Source organism: Bemisia tabaci, chromosome 5 (genome assembly GCF_918797505.1).
Source record: "Bemisia tabaci chromosome 5, PGI_BMITA_v3".
NCBI lineage: Eukaryota > Metazoa > Arthropoda > Insecta > Hemiptera > Aleyrodidae > Bemisia > Bemisia tabaci.
In genome coordinates this window covers 55,212,978-55,236,313 of record NC_092797.1, presented here as the reverse complement: position 1 = coordinate 55,236,313, position 23,336 = coordinate 55,212,978, and the positions used below count along the sequence as shown (strand labels likewise).

The window sequence follows — 23,336 nt, the reverse complement described above, 5'->3', positions numbered from 1 at the left end:
AAAGAAAAGTGTCAGGGGTTATCCCCCAAAATTGTTCTACTACCCAAAGTTGTTGGATGAGATGGATATTTTCAATTAATTTTGGTAGTACCGCAACATTCGGGTTGGTAACCTAATTTATCTGGATATTACCACAATTAATCGGGGTATTACCACAATTAATTAGGGATGTCCGTATCATCCAACAGTTGGGACTTAGCCCCTACCTCTTTTTTTCCGTGTCATTAACTGATAATTCTAGTGATGACTTTATCTCGTAAGAACTGTAAATTACCCGTGAAAGTTACGATAAAATACATTCGTGAAATCCGAAAATAACACAATACCCAATACCTCCATATGTTAAGCACATTTTTAGCTTCCCACCTAATATGCATACTCTGACAAAAATGAAATTTGACATATGGATGAACCTGATCCAATTAGACGACTCTACGCGCAGAACACAAAACAGCTGTTGCAAAACGTTGCGGCTGTTATAATTGAATCGTGATTTTAAAGCAATTTTCCCTACTCATTATTACTCATATTTTTGCTTTGATTGAAATTTACAACACATGAAGTTTAACGATATTCTAATCCTTACAAAAATTCAATTTCAGAATAGTTTTTTGCTTACCGACCTGGACAAAATGGACGTATTTATGCCAAAAGGAACTATAAGCATATAGAGTTTGCGTCGATCATGGTTCTTTTTGGCATATACACGTCCAAAAGAATGAAGGATTGACGATGATTGCCTTACCTGAAACAAAGAAAAAAGGGAAACGATAAATACAAGATAGTTGTGGAGGTAAACATATTCACATGAAGATTCGATACTGAGTAAAAAGCATGTTCATTTTAACTATATACAGTACGTTAAATCGATCGAATTTTTCGGCTCATGTAACCACACTTACGGTCCTTTTACCCGTACTTTCGGCACATGTAACCAAACTCTCAAACTAAGCTTCAAAGCTTCATAGAGATTCATAGAGATCATAGAGCGAGCAGGATTTCGATTGTATACATCAAAGAGTAAAGAAAGTATCGGTTTCATGAACCACGATTCATTTTCTACGACCACGTTTCACCCAATACACCTGGTTCAGAAAATGTTTTGAAATGTTTTATTTAAATTCACCCTCCCTCAAAAAAATCCAGACGTTTATAATTATACTTTAAAAATAAATAAACATATTTTAAAAAAATAAAAATAAGATATCAACTAAAACATAAAAAAATCCCTTAATTGGTGTGTACTATTATCGCTGCAATTTTGTTTAAAACAAATCTCAGGTCCTCCGATTCCTCTGAACTCAAAACATTGTAGATCCGGGTGGTATCTTGAATTTTACAAAATTTAAACTCAAAGGACAAATGTTGCAGCGACGTTCACAAAACACGACGCGACGTGACATACGACGTTCATTCGTGAATATCCTTTATACAAAAAAGGTAATATGAAGGAATGAAATTCAAGTTGCCGAGTCAAAAGGAGCGGGAAATAACTTTTGAATCATTCTTTCCTGAGGAGCAGGATCATTCAGCGCTAATTATAGGGATATATTTTAGGAGTCTTGATAGTTTCAATAGTAGAACAAGTAATAAAATACTGCGGCAGGAAATATGACAACGCCGGGAGAATTTATGACACTGTGATTCATCGATTCTGGGAATAAACAGATGCGCCTTCAATTGTGACAATATAAATTCTGCTACCACTATTGATGTTTCCAGGAGCTCGTTTTGCCTATCTCGTCAAGTGAAGGCGAATCAGTTTGCACGAATGCACGGAGGTTCCCAGAATTCGGGCTCCATCTAAAGCTGCCGGGTTTACGTGTGGGACGACCCATCTCCCCTCCCTTCTAGAATAGGAGTCTCAAAGCTTCAGAGAGTTAGGACTACCTATGAATTATTCTGATGCAGGTGCGAATCTACATAATTAGTTCCAGAAAAATCCATCACGTTTCAGCGTGAAAATCCATTACCAAAATTAGTCATTCCTTTGATAGATTGAAAGAGAAGCTAAATTTAGATTACTAAACATTAAACCTCATTAATAGTAGGAATCAATGTACATTGCTGATGTGGTAAGGACGGTGTATGGAAATGCGGAAGTTGCCAAATTTCTTCTGACATAATTTTTTTTTTTAGAGACAAGTTTTGAATTTTTTCTTTGAAATGTTCAAACATGTGAGGTTGAGTTAAAAATTCTGAGGAAAAAATCCGGGTATTCGCACATATTTTTTTCTCTTTTGCATGTCAGATTGGGTCTTTTGAAATTGAAGTTAATTTATTTTAAAGACGGATATGCCTTGGATTTGAGCGTATGGAAACTGGATATTATGAGCAGATCTGAGCCTACACTCTATAACACAAATCTTAGTATTCTTTTAAGAAGATATATTAATCATATATACCTAAATCTTCTTCAGGAATTGATTTTAAACTTTTCGTGATTCAAACGATTTCCTAATATACGAAAAATTAACAGAAAACATAGGGCTGCAGAGTGGTACGGTCCGGATCTTACCCAGTGCATCTTTTCTCCGCATCTCTTTCTTACATTACCAATCAAAAAAAATGTAACTAATTTTTATTTTCAACTTCCCCCTCACCGCACCGTCAAGATGGACCGGTTTTTTTAGATGACATCTAGGTAATTGTCCTTTGAAATTAGTTACATGACTTATGGACTTTAATGGTTTAAATATTAGCTGAAAACTGCTATTAGTCAAAATTACGGGATTTTTTAAGGGCAAATAAATGGACGATATTTCCATATGCTGACATCATTGCTCGAGGATACTAAATAGATGGTCGTTTATTTGGCGCACCTTAAATTTTTTTCGGTTCAGTTTCCGGAGTTTTTAAGAGCAAGGTTCTCCTTCGTGTATGAGGCAGTTGAATAATAAATTAATTATTCATCACGTTAGAATCAACTTTTCAGCAAAATTCTTCAGAACCACAATCGATGGTACCTCAGTAGGTGAATAGCTTCAGATACCCTATGCGTACTCTAGAGTCTTGTTCATGAAAATTAAAACACAGCCATGTTTTGATTATTCGAAAACCTGCTTTGGGTGGAATTTTCACATGCATCGAGAATTTCCGACGTGATCAAATATTTTTATTCCAAACGTCGTGAGAAACACGACGGTATGTAGGCTAAACAGCGATCGTATCTCTAGTGAGGTACGGAATTTTTTGAAAGTTACGTTTTGTGGGCATTTTTTTCACGACCAGGTGCTAAAGTTGGAGTCAACCAAGTTTGGTTCACTACAAAAGTCACACATATTCATGCTCCGATACATGCTCTCTTTTGATTCTGATGTGTTCTCATATCACTCTAATTTTAAAATGCGCGTAGTTAGCATTATCTTCTCTCACATTGAATTGCACGGTCTGCATTTCTTTTAAGCACCGACTGCTTCCGTTAGATTCCATGAAGTAACACTAAAAATATCAATTACGTTGAAACAATGGTCAACTCAAAAATCCCCGCCCGTGATGAAAACTTCGTTTCTGGCTACAACGTCGTAGTACCTACACGAGATGAGTGATGCCACCTCAATACCTCTACACAGAATAATTGTGTCACTATCAGTTTGGTCCTTGCGTTTAAGGCTTTCATTGGGCCGCGGGGGCCAAATGTAAAAGAAAAATGGCAACAGAGTGCTAGGCGTGATGAAAAAATGTTTAATCTGCATCTTCTGAAATGAGTTATAAACAAACTTTGATAAACATTTTCGCCAACAATTACACTCTCTCTGTGGGGAGCCTTCATTTCTTTCTTTGGAATTAGTAATTCCTCCAGGTTGGATTTGTTTACATTGAACTGAGGAGAAAAAAGATTGGAAGAGTGTCACATCAATCTAACGTGCATCAATCAACAGTTGGCCCATTGGTTTGCATAGGAATTATATTGAATGGTGCTGTTTTATGATGTGACTTTTGTCTAATTTGTTCTTTACCCAGTTCTTAATTGGCAATCCTCACTGAAAATGGGTCTGTTGCACGCAAGAGATAAAGCCAACTGAATACACTTTTTAAGGGAAAATTCGTCATTTGTTGAAGGTACAAGAACCATAGGCGCCTTCAATTTTTCGCACCCGCAACATGGACATCCCTCAAGCACGAATAGTTGCATCCAAGTGCCTTGACCTCATCTCACCCCGGATGAGTACTGACCGGTGGTCCTATGCGTTCTACGTTCCTAAGATAACATGTCTATCGCTTTGTCTATCAGGTGCAATGGATCTGTTGTACGTAAGAGATACAGCCAACTGAATCCAATTTTTTAGAGTAAATTCGCTCGAAAATCACGTTGTGCACATCAAAAAAGTCTGAAATCCGCTCCTTTAGCGCGCAATCTGCGTAGTTTGTAACACGCTTTTTCAAATTTCCCGCGTTTGCGGGCAGTTTTTCTCAATCACTACCGACCAGATTGGCACAGGCAGAGGAGTAAGAAAATCTACTCGAAGAAAACAAACGATTGACTAACTTTTTCTATTGTATAATTTCATTTGTTTTCGAGCGTTTATTTTCTTTTTCTTTCTTTAATTTGCAAAAACAAAAGCTTTAAATCAATTGAAATCATCCGCAAGGAAATTTTATGACAGTTCGCAAGATTGTTTGTTTATATGCCTATGTTAGGTGCCTCTCAATTCGGGCAAATGTGACTGCCAGCCAGAGAAGCTGTCCGCATTCACGGTAAATTTGAAAAAGCGTATTACAAACTACGCAGACTGCACGCTACGGAGTGGATTTCAGACTTGTTTGATGTCCTTAATGTGACTTTCGAGCGAATACACCCTTCAGAATGTATGCAGTTGGCTGTATCTCTTGCTTGCAACAGACCGATCGGCCTTGTCTTGTTTGAGCACTTTCCTGTAGCTTGTAGCAAAACCGCGGGATCTCAAGTTCAAAATCGCGTTAATTCCTTCTCGGGAGAGTGAGGAAGTTAATAAAACACCCGAACTGAAAATCAAGCTCGGCTTGTTGGAATTTACGCTGAAATGAAGCTTACGAGCGGCGCTTTATTTGGAGGCTTTACTCGGTCACGTATAAAATGAATATGCAGAGACCTTTTCTCCGGAGGAATCCGTGATCCGTATTAGATTTGCGGCTGGGCTTCCGCTATGGTTCCGATGCCGATCCGTGTTTTGAGAGGAGCTCACGACCGTCTCGCGACGCCCAATCGATTTTATTTCCACCGACCGTTGCCAACTGGGATAGCACGCCGCGAAACTTCCCGACACTGCCAAATTTCATATGAAATTTGCATACCTCAAGAGCTACATGCTGGCAATTAGAGTACCTAGAGTGCCTACTAAGAGTAAAGACAATGCGAATCCATTTCTGATTGGTTCCCGTATTGTAGGCCTCCATAGTGTCACAAACGGGAATAAAGATTACATTTTTCACGATTATGTAGCATCGCGTCCAAGATATTGGACTCCATGCTCATCCTTGATGTACTTGCCTGCTCATCTCGTCCAAGATCTTGGCCTCCATGCTCATCGCTAAACTTCTCACTTCTTTGCTTGAGCATTAAGGCCAAAAGCAAGCAGACCTCCCTTTAGTTTTAAAGTTCATCATAATAGAAAATCGTATACTTCGCAATCTAACTTGAACTAATTTAACCTAACCTACCCTAACCGAACCTAACCGAACCTAACCTTCTAACCTTTCCTAACCTAACCTAACCTAACCAATGCACAATTTTTTTCGAGGACACATTTTCTCGCCTTTATTTCACAAAAATTGTCTTAATGAATTTGTGGACCCTACGCTCATCGTGTATAGATAGATAGATATTTTTATTCAAAAAATTCAAACATAAAATAAAAACAACATTGTCCTGCCCGGCAAATTGGGATGCCCAATTAAACTGCCGGATCAGACTTAAAGTAAATGTAACAAATAATTGTAGAAAAAAGGGAGAAAAAAAAAAAAAAAAAAAAAAAAAAAAAAAAAAAAAAAAAAAAAAAAAAAAAAAAAAAGGAAGAAGAAATAAATAAATTAAAAAAAAAATAAAATAAATAAATAAATAACATGAACATCGACTTAAATTAAAAACAGAAATAGACCCAAATGAAAACCGAAAAAAGACGCAATTATATATATATATATAAAAAAAAATAAAAGAATGAAAGAAAAAGAAAAAGAAAAAAAAAAAAAAAAAAAAAAAAAAAAAAAAAAAAAAAAAAAAAAAATGAATACATGAATATAAATATCTTAAATACAATTAATAAAGAATTTGAAACAATACAATTACTAAATTTTAAAACACAATTAACATGATGAATAAAATAACAAAGGAAATGAAAGAACAAAGGAAACAAAGGAAAGATAAATAATATAAAATAAATATAATAATAATATAAGATTAATTAATAGATAAATTAATAGAGAAATAGATACGAGATACTACTATAATCTTACCCTATAATCTTTTATAAACTATATTATATTAATGTGAAAATTTAAGGGGGGTATTTTTTGACAAGTATTGTAGCCACAACATGTGGCATTTATTAACACTGAATAAATATATAAATTATAGATATTAGTAGATACATTAATAGATAAATCTTAAAATACGATGTAATTATAATATAACATTAATAATAAGTAATAATTGGTCCATAGTAATTGGACTGCATTTTGCAATTTGGAACTGCAAATTCTGGCCCGGTTTAAAAACAACGTATGCGCCATAAGTTTCCCTATGCACATAAATGCTTTTTCAAATGAGCCAGAATTTACAGTTCCAAACTGCAAAACGCAGCCCAATTATAAAATATAGAAGCGTGCTACAGGAGTGGAAAATTATCCAAAAACGAAACACTGCCTACCATGCTCATCCAACCACTCAGACTCTTCCAAAATTCTCTCTAGCTCCTTCTTAACCATGGCAGTGCTCATTTTTGGATATTCCCGAAAAACAACCGGTAAATTATTTAACAGCGATGGTATCTGCACCCGAATTGTCCTGTCTCCGTAGTTATTATTAGTTCTTGGCACCTTGAATAAAAGTGAGTTTGCGCAGGACGTTGGCCTAATTCGAGGAACAAATTCATCAAAATAAAAAGAAGACTCGTAATTTAACACAACTAATTTATAATTAAGCAGAAAATCCACAGGGTAGGCTCCCAACAATTTATATCCTTCCTCTCTTTGCATTGGATCTGTCACGTCTTTCCCTGTTACCACTCTCACTGCTCGATCTTGTACTTTTCTTATATTTTCTAGGACTCTACTGGTCACCAAACCCCATGCCGTTAAACCATAACGCAACAGCGAGTCAAATAACGCGAAATAGACCACCCTTAGCAAGTTGGCCGGGAGGTATTTTTTAACCGTTGCAATGCCAAATAACGCTGATCTTAATCTGCCATTCAAATATTCTCCCTGCTTATTCCACGAGAACAATGTATCTATAATTACCCCTAAGTATTTATAAAAATCTACTTGCTCAACAACAGCGTTACAATCACAACTGCCTTCACTCCCTGATTGTAAACAAGCGTGATCATGAAACACTATCCTCAATTTTTCAGTTTTTTTGTTTTTGGCTCGAACGTGCATTAACTTTGTTTTCTGTCTACTCAAAGATATTCCTACGTCATGAATCCACTTTTGCAAAACATTGAAATCTTTTTGTAACATTATTCTTGCCGCACATAATTGCTCATGCGCCATTGCAACACTTAGATCATCTGCAAACATAAAATGGTTTGAAAACTGGAAGTTTGAGCTTATATTATTAACATATAGAATGAAGAGAAGCGGCCCCAAGATACTTCCCTGCGGCACTCCACTTAACAAGCTGACCAGTACACTGAAGGACGAGCCTAGCCTTACCGTCATTTTTCTGTTTCTTAAATAGCTCTCGAAAAAAACCAACGCCTGCCCTCTGATGCCAACAGTTTCCAGAATTTGTATTAACGTTTTATGATTAATGACATCAAATGCTTTTTCAAAGTCTGCGAATAGTAGAAGAACATGCATTTTTTTGTTAAGACTGGAATTAACGAAATTGCCAAAGTCTTCCAGCAGCATATCAGCACTTTTACCACGTTGAAAGCCATATTGTTTTTTATCGATAACGTCATTTTCTCGAACAAAACGAGATAATTGCTTCATTACCACTTTCTCCATAATTTTTTCTATTACCGGTAACAATGAGATAGGACGGTAATTAGAGCAATTATCTTTTTCACCTTTTCTCTTATACACAGGCCTAACTACTGCGATTTTCATATTATCAGGCACCACACCCGTTTTAAAAATTAAATTAATGAGATGTGCTATAACTGGACTGAATACGTCTTTGAGCCTCTGTAAGTCACAAATTCTGATATTATCTATACCTGGGGATTTTTTTACCTCAAAATTTGAAATTATGTCAGAAATTTCTGATGCTGTCGTCGGACAAAACTCCTCTAACAGTCCCGAATGCTCATACCGACCAAATACTTTTTCCTTTGGTAAAAATCTATGACCACAGTCATGCCTTGCATTTTGAACGCCTTCCTCAAAGCAGTGTACAAATTCGTCACATAGCTCTTTCTCTGTTTTATTTGGCGGGAAATTCTTAAAAACAAACTCGTCCACGGATACCTCGTCTTTTCTTCCCAAAAGCTTATTAATCTCCTTCCAGACCTTGCCTGAGTCTTTCTGACATTCTAAAATTCTACTACAATAATATTCTTTTTTTCTCATTTGTATTTTTTTAATAAGTTTATTTCTGAAACGAGTATATTCTTTTCTTATTATTTCACTCCTAGGCGAGTCCCGATGACGTTTGTAAAGCTTATCTCTGTAATTTAAGTCTTTAATTATCTCTGCTGTTATCCACTCTTTATGGTCTAAGTTTCTTTTTCGCAATACTCCTTTATTACCCGACCTCTTACTGGCTTCATATGCAGTTTCAAAGACTTGCACTAATTTTTCGTAAACCTCACAAGGGCAGCCTAGGGTAAGCAAAGAGCCCCAGTTAAATTCTTTAAGATTTTTGTCCAACTCAATAACATCTATCCTATTTGTTTTTTGAACATGATTTCTAATCAGTGGCTTTGGTAAATCATAAGTAAATGAACAGACAGCAATAAAATGATCAGATATTTTTCTTTGAAAAATCGCAGCTGAGACCTTTGCCAATTTCATCCTAACCGCCACATGATCAATACATGAGCGAGTGCACCTTCCGTCCTTCCTTACTTCAACCCTTGTTTCTTCATGAATGCACGATTCAAGACTGTGTGCAGCTAGAGTTGTTAAATAGTCTTTCACAAGGTTACTTTCTTGTAACGTATTTATATTTACATCACCTAAAAATATTACATTAGTGTTCAGGCTTAAATCACTAAGTGCTTCATCTAAGTCACGTATAAAATTGACTGTGCCTGCATATTTTGGTGGCCTATAAACCGCAATCACATGAAACTCATATTGCTTTCCTAAAACGTCAATGCATGTGAATTTCATATGCATTAATTCTAGTAACAAATTCATTTTTTCTGTAAGTACAACACATCTAAATCCGTTAGGCACAAATATTACAATCCCACCTCCTCTCCTTGTTTGTCGGAGCATGTAGTATTTTCGATATCCCTCAATATTATAAGTATTAATCACATTTTCATGCACATTTACCTCCTGCAGCACAATTATTACATTTTTATCTAAAATTGGAGAAATAGTAGCATAAAACTGATCCCAGTTCTTCTTTAGAGACCGAATATTAAACTGCAGCACAGTAACATCATGAGACCTCACTGTATTATAAAACTGATCAGAGTCGGCCAGTACAGGGCGTTCCACTAACGAATGAACTTCCTCTTCTTCATGCATTCTAGGCTATTTAATTTTTCAAATGCAGAGAAGATAAACAGTAAGGTATAAATAAATTAAAATATAATAAAACTAAAATTAAGGGTACGAAAATATACATATAACATGTAACTTTTATTTCACGTAGCTTATATTAGATTAACTTCTCCAAGAGGTCAGCCTCTGTGATAATCACAGTCGCAGGGAACAGCGGCTCCCCATTTTTGCCTCTAACACCATTTTTCCTGACTAAAAGCTTTCCACCAGCAAACCAAACGTATTCATAGCCCTTCTCCTTAGCTCTTTGCTTCGCTTTCCACATTAGCTGCTTGTAATACGACGACATAGACTCATTAATGTAAATCCTCCTATTTGGATCCGGGGAATCGGAATCAATGTCACTATTTTTTAAATTTTTGCAGGACTTTCTAGCTGACAATAACGCATCCCGCGCTTTACGGTCAAAAAATTTAACTAAAATTGATGGTATTGCGCCTCTGGTTCTCGTTGGAATACGATGCATCACCTCAATATCATTACTTCCGATTTTGACATTTAACTTTGCCGAAAGCTTGATAACTGCATCCACATCCGAAAAATTATCACTAACTTCTACATTACTAATTTCTAAACTATTTTTGCGGGAATATTGTTCCAAATTCACCAACCGTACCACGATTGTCAGAGAATACCTGCGTCCCACAATTTTGGACGCTATGCTCACTTCGATTTTTCGGAAAAATCATCCCCAATTAAAGTGAGCATGGATTCCAAGATCTTGGACGTGATGAGCAACCGAACATTATATAGCTGAGCATGTAGTCCAATATCATGGATGCGATGAACATTACCCATTTTCACCCACTGCAAAGATTATAAACGGGAATGGACCGGGGAATTAGGGGCACGGCAAGGAGCGAACGGAATGAGAGAAGGAAAGGAGATAGGAATTCGGGAATGGGTTGATCAAAGATTACGAAAGCAGTTCAATTTGTGTAATCTTTATTCCCGTTTCTGACATCCATGAGCCGCGTTTTCTTAACTCTCTCTAAAAAGGATCTCTAAGAGTACCTAGATCTGGTGTGCTAAAGAAACACGCCGTATGAGTCATCAAGCGTGGCCAAGTTTCTTTCGACAAAGCACTAATTTTCGAGAAAATTTGTGAATACGTCTCTTCCAATTGTTTAAAGAATTTGGTTTGTGATTTGGCGTTATAAGTCTGAAAATGTCAAGGAAAAATATTCATAACTTTACCAGTCATTACCAACCTTTACATTGAAAGGGGAGTCTAGACTGGCAGCGATCAGAGGTAAGATTTAGATGTTTCAAAAGCTGACCTAAAGTTTGATGATATGAGAAGACTCTACTTGTCTAAACTGATCGAAAGTGAAAAAACATCACACTGAGTTGTATTTTTGTTGAACACTCACTTTTTTATCCTGATTATTCCTGCATGCTTCCAATTATCCTGATCCTGGCCTTCCTAATTTTTTTTGGATTTTTCGGTTAATAGGTGACGAAAATACAAATATATTTGATAAAAAAAATCTAGATCAGCCCCAAACAGTGAAAGTTTGACTTAAATACTACTAAAGCCTGATAAAATCATTGAAGTAAACTTTGTATTTTTCCTCATGTAAAATTTGATTTCTTTGGCACATTAACGTTGACTGATTCGTGCAGGAAGAGCACTGCCATGTCTGTGTGGTCCTTCGACTGAATCAGGAGCTGAAAGTGATTAAGGGACCTCCAATTCTCGAAGTATACGTCCTCGATAAAGAAAATTCTAAGACAGATTTCTAGACAGAAATCGCAAAGTCACATTTTGGTAGAAAACCGCAGGGTTTTGTGATCAATTCTAAATAATCAAAATTGTTTTATGTTTCTTTGCCAATGATTTGACGAATTTAGAGTTTTTCCTCACCTAAAAATGTATTTAATGAAACTCTTAAAGATGAAAGATGTTGGATGATATTGCAAAATTAATTGCTGACTTTCCGTATATCAGCCACCCGCCTGGTTGACAGTTCACCAAAGTCCCCGAATTGTGTGATATACTTTTCATAAGGATGGCTCAGGAATAATACTGTCTGTCTGCAATCTGACGATTTTGCAAAACGTAGAGGGAGCTCCGCCATTCTCATTATTTTAAGATTAGATTTGAACTTTTTTCATACACTGCAGCGGCTTTACAGCACTCCCATGCGGAATTGGAAAAACTAAAAACATCAGCTTGCGTATTAAATACTGAAGAAAGCGGCAAAGCCGCTAACTCGTTCTCGTCAAAATTATCGGTTAGGCCCTAGTCCTCAAAATTGAACATTGAACCACGCGTGGAAAGGAGCTCTTTTTAAGGAAAATTTGGCAACTTTGAAGCTCCGCAGCGACGCAAATTGTCGCGGGAGTAGTGCGGCAAAATAAAAAAGTAGAGAGCTGGAGCCACTCCAGCACTAAACTATGAGGGTGGACTTTAAAGCGAGTTTCCCTATTTCTTTTCCCGGCGACTAAGATCCCTCGAAACAAAGAGCAACCCGCGACGGAAACACTTTCAGCTTTGCAACAAGCTTAAGTTTTTAAGTTCGGCTAGTGGGTTGCCAAGAAAACACAAATTTTCTGCAATCATCTCGGGTGGAATCAGCGAAAGGGGATTACTTTTTATGGCAGAGAAGAGATTTCCTCTCTGCAGGGCTGTCTCATGGGTAAATTGTCATCCTCGCAAAAAGCAAATGTGGCGCCCCCTCCCCGCCAAACATCAAAAAGTGGAGAGGGGGTAAAAAACCACGGTGGGTAAGGGATTTGATTACTCTTCTTAAGACCACTGGATGGAATTACGTATTTCAGGATTCAAAATTAAACCTTTCAAAGCTCAAAAATGCCATACATATGAATGTGTGAAGAAGAAAATGTTCAGGAGAGTGGTTTTTCCACATTTTAATAAAAAATCAGTGCTTTCGACGGAGGACAAATATGAACTCTCTCAAAAAATGTTCAAATATTTTCAAACCAAGAGGTAGTACAATACAAACTATGCGAAGCGATACTGTCTCAATAATGCTTCAATATCTCCAAATCCCCAGCAAACTTGGAAAAACATACTGCACCAACATTTAAACACCATTGTTCGTGAGATAGAAAACAATATTGCAACGGTACATTGCATCGATAATGAAGATCCGAACTGAAATTTTTGATCTGTGTTACAAAATCTGTGATCCAAATCAGTGTTAATTAATTGATCAAAATCAGTGATAGTACACTATTTTAGCAAATTCCAATTTTCGATATTGATGCAACGTCTTGTAATGGTAAAAGACCGTCGCTAATTCGATTTCACTTTTTTCATACGATGCCAGAAACGGAGAAGATTCTCGCATCTTGTTTCCCTCCGTATAAATATCGATTCTGGGCAAGGGAGGCTGCCTCACTAAGAATCGATCGTTTTACATACATTTAAATGGAAGAAAAACAGAATTGCCATATTGCAATACGCCGTCCCAACTTACCGCCTCTTTCTTCCCCCTGGCGAGATTCTGTCATAACCTGCAGATGACATTGTAATTATTGCTGTGAGGCATTTTTTTTTACTTTGCTCCTTCCTCCTCGCATCTAAAATCGATTTTTACATACATTTAAATGTAAGCAAAACAATGTTGCCAAAATGCCAACTTGCCAGACTCGCTGATATTCGCCCCTCCCCTTCCCCTCCACCTAGTGCGATTCCGTCATGACCAGATGACATCGTAATTACCGAGAAGGCTTTTTTTGCTTTTCTCCTTACTCCTGACCTAGAATCCATTTTTAAAAAATTTAAATGAAGGCAAAACAACGTTGCCAACTTGCAAGACTCGCTGCTAATCACCCCTTCCCTTCCTCTCCCTCTGGTGAGATTCCGTCATGACCAGGTGACACTGTAATTGCCGCGAGGAAATTTTTTACTTTTCCTCCTACTGACAGGGTAGGGGAAAATTCCATTAATTTTGGAGCCTCCTCTTGCCTCCGCTCTGCAATTATTTTAAAGCTCTCTTGACACGCAGGGTCTAGACGGGGAAACTAGGGTAGCGAAGTTTTTGTTGAGCGCACAACTCACCTGACGTGTTACAGTAAAGAGCTGTAAGTGCGTTTCTGCGAGAGCTATGGATAGCACGTGCTCTTAAGTGTCTCGGGGCTCATCCTAGAATAGACTTACGGCTTTCTCCCGTATCGCGGGAGTCACGCCCCATTGCCGGCTCTTGACGGCTCGTCACTTGGTGACAGCGGGCGATGAGTCCCATGCTCCCGCCTCAAGCAGAAACACCGTAACTCCATTTTAGTTTTTTCGATTTTTTCCCCCTCGCAAAATGGCTTAACACAGAAAACCGAATACAGCGTTTGTGGGAATTTTTTGTACCGAGAATATTTGCACACAATAAATGAAAAGATCAAATGCGCATTGATTAAACCGACGACGTTTGCGCACTGTGCACTGTTTGGCAACGTGTCACTATACGGAAAAATCTCAGTATACTGCCATGCTGAGGAAGAACGCCGTATGAACATTCGAGATTTGACAAATTTCCTTTGATAAAACGCGAATTTCCTCGTAAATTTACGAATATTTTCCTCCCAATTTTTCAGATGATTTAGTTCGCAATTTTACCCCAAGATTCTGAAAATTTCAAGAAAAAATATTCATGACTTTCCTAAAAGATAAACATTTTATCGAAGGAAATTTGGCAACTCTCGAATGTTCATACGGCGTTCTTACTTAGCACGGCAGTATAGAAGACAAGTTGAAAGGCTACAACAATAAGTGGGTAATTTAGAATTTAAGTGAAGGAACCTTGTCCTGGAGCTCCTGTTTGCAGCAGAACAGAATACCTATTTAGGGAAAGAAAGCACAAGTCGAAATATAAAGCTTTTAGGGCCCAAAAAGGCCGCCAACCTTCAAACACAAAAAATTCAAAAAAAATACCAGTGTCAATCCTCTAATTCCAATATAAAACCATGAATGTTCATAAATGAGCGTACCTCCGCAAAATCGGGTAAATCTATGAAAAATCTAACACAAATAATGTGCTTTGCAAACAACGTTTTATAATCATTCTGGAAATTGGCGTTCATAGGTTGGCTGCTCTTTTGGACACTAAGAGCTCCACAACCTGACCTGCAAAATTACAGAAAAGTCCATACTCTTCTCATATGGGTACTCTGCCGAATATGAGTTGCTTCTTTGAGAAACTCGATTTTATAGTGGGGGCGCGATACGCTGATGTCTGGACCTGAGGTCTCTCTAACATACACTGACACCAGTATATAATAATTGCATTTCAGAAATCTACAGCCATTTATAGACAATATTTTAACGTAGAGATTATTTTTTATTGTCGGTAGACATCAGGGGGATTTTTGGCATATCCATGCTCCGGCTTTCACATTTTCAGGGATTAAGGCCGAGTTGAATCTGTTCCTGAAGATCTACTCGTCAGTTCCGTGAAAATTTGACGCCTCTACTGGGGTTCGAACCTCAGACCTATTGGTCTAGGTTCAGACGCGCTGACCACAAGGCCAACCTGGCCGGCTAACCTCCAAATTTTCGAGTTGTCCATACTGTCCGTATGAAACAACTCTAGTTGGATTGCATTTTGCAAAAAGGAACCACAAGCATTGCAATGTTGCTAAGATTGTGCAACTTCTTTTGTCTTGGAGGAAAAACCCGATTATCCATTAATAGTTTCCATTTTACTCGCTGAAAACTGTAAATTTAAGACAAAAATTCTTCGATAATAGTTTTCTTTATTTATTCGACGGTATTTTTTTCTCTGTTCTACTGTGATTTCCTTGGTTCTCTACTGTGTTTGACTGTGTTGAAATTTATATTAATACTCACACGGAGAAAAAACTTCGTGCATGGGACCGGACGTTGAGATCATATGAATCTCTTAAAACTTGAGGTCCAGCTGCCGAAATTCGGGTCAGAAATCTGAAACACTTCGGTATGCACCGAGTACTTCAGATGTGTGACCTGAAACCTTCGGTATATACCGAACTACTTCAATTGTCTGACCCGAACTTCGGCAGATGGACCTTAACTTTTCGGATGCGTGATCCGAAAACTTCAGAGATCCATATGATCTCAGCTTCGGGTTCCATGCACAACATTTTTTTCTCCGTGTTTCCTTTTAGGGGACGCAACTAAAATTTCAGTAAATTTTTTCAGAAAAGTAAAAAAAAAAAAAAAAAGTGGCTAACAATGGTTCCTCACCTTCTCGTGGTGTTGGCTGTTTTTACTAAGTGGGAACCGTCCATAAGATATAGTCTATTTCTTGCCCTGCCATTATTATTCTACAAGTTAATTGTGGAATGAGAATTTCATAATGTTTTCTATGAAATCTTCAAAATATAGTGATAAAAAATTTGCAACTACTACAAAATCGGCTCGCGAAGCGAGCCGAATGTCACTCGCGCAGCGAGTGACCGGGGGTCCAGGGGGCGTAGCCCCCGGCTAGGCTTACCGTCTAAATTTCGTAGTTTTTCACGATTTCCGCAATTTTATTGCAAAAGATGAAGTTGCACAATCCTAGCATCATTGCAATGCTAGTGTTTCCTTTTGGCAAAATGCAATCCAGTTGTAGTTGAAAGGAGAGAAGTTCGGTACCTTATTATTGAGGTTCTGGGAGACCTGGACCTGGGGGTTGAGCGAGAGGCCGCCGTTGGCCGAGACGGTCTTGGTGCAGGAGGTGGTGGTGGCGTGGCCGTGGGTCTTGTGCTCCCGGAGACTGGACCATTTGAACTTGGGCCGGGACTCGGCGCTCACGATCAAGGAGCACTTCTTCTCGGGCTTCCCGCTGGCACCCGCGCCCCCGCCCCCGCCCCCACCCTCGTCCCTGTCCCTCTCCGGGTCGGCATCTTCTTGGCCCTTCTCGAGGAGCTTCCGCTCGGACTCGCTCTCGTCACATCCGTCGGCCGTGATTATCGGAATGTCCATAACGAGCGCATGCTACTCCCCCGCCCCAAGATATCAACAACCTCACCGCCCGAGCCCCCCGAACGACGCTCCACCTGTCGCGAGACTCGAGGCTGCGACAGTCCCGGGGCACATCCGAAAACCAGAGGGCGAAATCCCGAAAAAATATCCAATCTCTGGGTTCTGATCACTTCTAGAGAAGAATCCTAGAGTCCATGTTTTAATGGGGTTTCTCACTTCCTAGAATTATTTACTTGTTCACTTTCTACGGAAAAAAGCACATAACTAAGAAAAAAATAGACGGAGAAAATTCAAAACATTTCGGTTGCCTTAAGAAACGAAATGGACCACTGGGATCGGAGTGTCATGGAAAGATCACGTTCGGAATGAAAGGGTGCGTGAAATTATATGGGCGTCGAAAACAAAATAGTGCATGACATTTCCACAAAACAGCTAGTCTGGTGTGGGCATGTGCAAACACAGAAAAAACGATGTAGTGCTGAGCACTAACTGTTTAGATCAAGTGTGGCCTTGGTGCTAAGCCCTAAAACTTTGAGGTCTAGCCCTACAGACTGTAGGTCTCTGCAGTACTGCCATATCAGCTGGCTCCATTTGATCTAAGCAGTTAGTGCCCAGCACTACATCGTTTTTTTTCGTGAAGGATGCCAGATAATAGGTTGCCTAAGAGGATTCTGGATTGATCGCAGAAAACGTAGAGGATGCCCTACTAAATCGTGGATTGAGGGGGGAAAGGCAGGAAATGAGGAGATGCGATCTGCCGGAGAAGCTCTGGCAAGATCGCTGTCAGTGGTAGTTGGGTGTCGCAGAGCGCACAGAAGCGCTATGAGAGCAACTCATTAGTAGTAAATGCAAGACATTTTAAAAAATGAGAAAGACTTCCCGATGGCGTTGGGCAGAAGCAAGAAAAATCTGGAAGAAATAATAATACTCAAGGTTTTGCGTAAAAATTGTCAGTTTCGTAGGAAAAAGGAATATTTGTCAGTTCTGTAGAAAAATCTTGAATCCATATTTAATTGGGTTGCGTCACTTCCTAGAAGTATTTACTTGCTCACTTTCTACGGGGCAATAAGAACATAACTAAGAGAAGTAAAGGCGGAGGAAATGCAAAAATTGTAAAAAATCAGCGAGAATTTTCCGACGGCGTTTATAAAAAGTAAGAAAAATCCGGAAGAGACAATGATGCTCAAAGTTCTGCAGAAGAACTGTCAGTTTTGTAGAAAAAAATCTTTTCGTAGAGTTTGTGTTTCATTACTCTCTGTTTTACGGGTCGAGAAAAATACATGAAAAAGAGGCGGAAGAAATGGTGGGGGGAAAAATTCTGGCAAAGTCTGAAATTATGGCGGAGGTATTTCTCAGTCCACATAAAAATCCAAAAGATCCTCGAGCTTATATTTCACCGAGCTTTGTCACTTGTCCACAATGTTAAATTCAATGGATGAAAAAGTGGCTTGGCCTAAGGGTCGAAAATGGTCGAAAAAACCGAAGGAATCAACGACTGCAAAAACCTATAGGCTTTAAATGAAAACCTGAAAAATTTCTCTCTTTTGGAAAGAATCTGGGGAACCTTGAAGTTCATATTCTATTGCATTTTTTCACATTTATGTTCCTTGTCATGACTTTATTTTATTGCATACTGTTTTATTGTTAGTCAATGCTATGTTGTGTATTGTATTTTTGGAATCATGGTGATACAGTCAACAATTCAAAACTTGTTTGTGCTTTTATCTCGTGATGGAAAAAATGTACTTTACGTTCAAAATTTGAAAATTTGAATTTTAAAGTTTTCGCGGTTAAGGAAGCTTTAACCACTGGGTTGGAGCTTCCTAGTCATATTACTTGATATCAGCTGATAGCAAACAAAGGTTACCAGGGAAACCGTAAACGTCTAACAACTATCGTGGCCATTGGGGCGATTCGACAGTTTGAATCGTTTTCGTTGATTGAATCGACAGTTGTCGGATTGTACATCAATGACAAAATGTGTCTAGGCCCTCATTCTTGACTACAACTACTGCCCCCAGAGCCGCTCTCCGATTTCAATTATTTGAAGGCTATTTTCTGGACACGGCATGGTGTAAAGAAAGATACGAAAGATAGGATACTTCTAGTTTCAATATTTTGGAACCTCTCTTGGGGATTTAATAGACAAAAAAAAAGAGATTCTAAAAATTGTGCAAGTTCGGTGTCTGAGAGTCAACACTCAAATTCAAAATTAATCCTCCGATCATTGAAATTGATAGACGAAGCGACAGACAAAGAAGATAAAAGGGGTATGGAGGGATCATATTGATGGAAGTGGGTGGTTGCAATGGACAAATGAGGTGGGTAATAGACTGACTAACGGCAACACCTGTACAGGGAGGAGATCCTATAGTTAGTCCATATCCATGGCCCCATGTCTGTAGAAACCACCCATTTCAACAAGTATGATCGCTCCATATTCCCTATATCTTCTTCGTCTATCGCTTTGTCTAACAATTTTAATTATCAATCCGCTGGAAACGTGTTTTCACTTATTGGGTCTGGCTAGTGGTGGGGAGGCAATAGACCCATTAGGTATTCATAATCGGCAGGCAATTTACAACAGAGGCACTAATAAAGTATAAATCGGATAAATGTTTTAAAAATTCCTAATTTTAAGGGAAAACTCGAAGACAACGAAAATTCCAGGACATGAAGTTCTGGTGGTATTCCGAATAGGAGTAAGCCAGGAGTTTGAGGAGGAGGTGAGGCACTGAGACTAGTCAAAACAACCATATTCCGCTTAATGGGGTATGAGTTATAGTGCAGTCAGGGGTGGACCTCCTCATTTTTAGCGGCTCTGGTGCTTGCACTAGAGCTGCTATTCCGGACGGTCCCAGCTGGGGAGTATCAATGCAGCATGTTACATTGTAGAGACCGCGCGTTGGTTGATGGGAATCGGCGCCATTTTCGGCTATGTTCCTTGTCATGACTTTATTTTATTGCATACTGTTTTATTGTTAGTCAATGCTATGTTGTGTATTGTATTTTTGGAATCATGGTGATACAGTCAACAATTCAAAACTTGTTTGTGCTTTTATCTCGTGATGGAAAAAATGTACTTTACGTTCAAAATTTGAAAATTTGAATTTTAAAGTTTTCGCGGTTAAGGAAGCTTTAACCACTGGGTTGGAGCTTCCTAGTCATTTACTCGATATCAGCTGATAGCAAACAAAGGTTACCAGGGAAACCGTAAACGTCTAACAACTATCGTGGCCATTGGGGCGATTATTGAAATGATATCGACTGTATGTCGCCGCTTACGACAGGACATAGCCCTATCTTAACTGTGTAATATATCGCAATTCGATATTGTTTTGATTTTTAAAAGGAGCAATTCATTCATACAGTTCCGATTAGTTTTGGCGAACGGGCCCTTAACCTACGGCACTCGGCTCATGGGAATTTTTTAACTCTAAATTTTTTAACCTAACTCTTCCATTCCGGGAACATATTTATTGAAAACGGCGACTTTTTCAACAGTCCTATTTTTATCTACAACATCTAAGTGGCCCTTCATAATCATTTAATTTTGGCCCCTGGCCAGAAAAAGGTTCGGAAATTGCAGTGATTTTGCCGAAAATGCTGAAGTAAGTAAATTTGGGCATTTTTTTTCCTTCTGCAAACTCTGTGGAGAAGCACTTCTCCTCCAGTACATCTATTTTTTTACTTATCTCTCGCAAGGTACATTTACAGAAGGTGTGTTCCAGTATTAACAGTTCAGATTCGTTGTTTTTTTATTATAACGCTTATTTCGGAAAGCAATTATTACATTGTTCAATTCTACTGACTTTCAACACTCGATTATACTCCCGGCAAATTCTGCAGCAGCGTTTCAAATGTTGACTCTAATGCTTCCAACAGCCATCCGATGTCTAAGGGTTTATTCCTAGATTTAGGGATTTTCCGGAATTTCCAGGGATTTAGGGATTTTTCAGGAAATCTAGGGATTTTTTTTTGATGAGGTAAAGTTACCAAAAATCAACTTTTTAACCTCAATTATAGCTTCGACAATCGAAAACATTTTTTCATCTATATTTTGTAGGCCTTTTTGGCAACACTATTTTCCCCGCAAATAAGCCGGAAATTAAAACGATTGTGTCCTTCGATGTACTTGACATTCAACTGCATTCAACCTGTTAATAATAAGAAATCAACTAATATTCTTTCATTTTATTGGTCTGGATTAGCACTGCTTTCAGAGAGCGCCAAAATTCAAACGAGCCAATCAGATATAAATATTGCAAATCGCTACATCGAATGACATCATGATTCTTCATAAAAAAATGGCGCTTTTTGCAAAATCTAGGGATTTTTTAAGTATATTTGAGCAAATCTGGGGATTTAGGGATTTTTAGCGAAATCTAGGCATTTTTTTTCTTCCCCGCTAGGGATTTAATATCGGAAGACTGGCTTCCAGTATCGCAGCGTTGATCGTCGCTGATGTCGAAATGGAACCTAATGCCGGACATACTGTAACACCTCCATTCCTCAATTCCGGTGAGGAATACGTCTCTACCCTTAACTCAATATAAATATACAAATTGATAAGTGAGTGCTTTAGTCTCCTGAAAACAGAATTGCGAAACTTAAAATTGGAGAAAAATGATGAGTAAATGAAAAAATGGAACCAATTGATGGAAAAGTCGCATGCCATTCTGACACAAAATATGGCGTCTATCGAATCACCTTAACTAAATAAAATAACCAAATTTTCAACTCTCAAACTATCAACTATCAACTATCAAAATTCAAACTATCAAAATTTCCAACAATGACAAAAATGATTGTAATATACCTATAATGTAATGAAATATACACGCTCTAATCATTTAATTTGTATTACCTTTATGTTATGTACCTACATGTTATACTATTTTTATAATAAATTTTGCCAACATGCTTTTCAATTCAGTCTACAACATTTCATTCCGACGTGGCAATAATGATTTATAATGCCCCTAAACATTAAAATGAATTACAATAGTAATGCCGCATTATAATGTCGTATTATACATCGCAACGATTCATGTCCTACTGATTATTGATTATTGTAAGATGAATTCTGTTTTCTCTGATTGTATGTTTCATACGTGCGAAGCAAGTACGGGTCACTAGAAACGTGGTTCGTACGGGTGGCTGATGAAATTGATCTTCGAATACCTTTTGATGAGCTAGGGAAATGGAACCATCTGCATCTCATGGACAATAAATAGTTGCCGTAATTAAGGTCATCCCGTGATTAAGGTGCCGTGATTTAAGTCATAAATTCTTCATCTAATTCTTGATTCATCTCCAAAATGTCTGCTAAAGCTTTCATGCGCTTCTCCTTGTATGCATGAATGAGCAAATTGGGTATCGAACAAGCGGACACTTTTTGAAAATTTAGATGATTCTGGACAATATCGTACAGAAGTCCACGAGCTGCAGATAGAACCATTACCTCTAGCTCATCAAAAGTTATTCGAAGATCATTCAACAACCTCTTTGACAAGTTGCAAAAACTTTTCGTTAACAATAGTGTCACACGGTACTAGGAATATTTACTATTTAACGAACCTTATATTTCCCTGACTCAGTCCTAAATTATAGAAGTATGCGTTACTTTTCCAGCAATCCAAAAAAACAATTATACAAAAAACCAATACCTACACTTTCAGATATAAAAATGCAAATTTTTTGCAGCCTCGCTAAACGACTTATCAACCAGAGATTTTTTAGGAAGCGGACCTCCAAAGAGCTTTCAAAATTAAAAGTATACAACAAGTGATAATGCCATGTATTCGCCATATCAAAGCCCAATACACATTTATACACCGGCTACGTAAATCTGCTAAGTTACAAAACATGAATCGACAGTTGTCGGATTGTACATCAATGACAAAATGTGTCTAGGCCCTCATTCTTGACTACAACTACTGCCCCCAGAGCCGCTCTCCGACGCCAATGCGTTGGAGCTTCCTGCTTGTTTACACCTCCGGGCCAGTATTATTCAACGACAGCACAAACAAGATGTCGCCATTCAATAATCTGCGTCCTCCTTCACACACCATTCTTGCACACCAGGGTTTAGAAGCGAATACCGATTATGAAGAGTGTTAATAAAACGATAGGGTTAGATTTGAAAGCCATTGCGATAGAAACCCTGGTTGAGGTGACAAAGCAAATGAGAAAACTTTGCATTTTAAGCGTTTCCAAGGATACATTTTTGGTCTTCAGGGGCGTTCCGGTCTATCCAATGTCACACGTTACTCCACGCATGGGCCAAATTAAAATTGATTTCACTGCGAGGGAGCACCTGAGCCAAAATTAGTGGTTTTTTCACGCCCCGATGTAACAAAAACCAAAAAATGCAGAAATGGAAAGATCCTCAAATGCTCCATTGAGCAGGTTTCTTTCGCAAAAACAAGCCAAAATTGAAGTTAAAAATGAGAGTGTAGCCAAATTTGATCGAGTTGAAAGAGGCAAGAGAAGGGCCAGCTCAAATCCAACGGAATCAAAAATGTGCGCCTTCGTCGAAATTACT

General features: G+C 38.3%; 1 protein-coding gene across 16 annotated transcripts in view; it reads right to left on the bottom strand.

The window, feature by feature from the left end:
- The window catches only part of sei (potassium voltage-gated channel seizure), a 380,532-nt gene that overhangs the window by 109,633 nt on the left and 247,563 nt on the right, over nucleotides 1-23,336 (bottom strand). For 2 of the 16 annotated variants that reach the window (XM_072300965.1, XM_072300967.1), the window contains exon 2: nucleotides 16,460-17,033. The exons of 13 other annotated variants lie outside the window; for them this stretch is intronic. In XM_072300965.1, coding sequence (XP_072157066.1) covers nucleotides 16,460-16,789 — 330 coding nt within the window. In that variant the 5' untranslated portion in view covers nucleotides 16,790-17,033. Of the gene's footprint in view, nucleotides 1-16,459; nucleotides 17,054-23,336 lie in introns of all 16 variants that reach the window. One more of the 16 variants, XM_072300966.1, reaches the window with a different exon arrangement.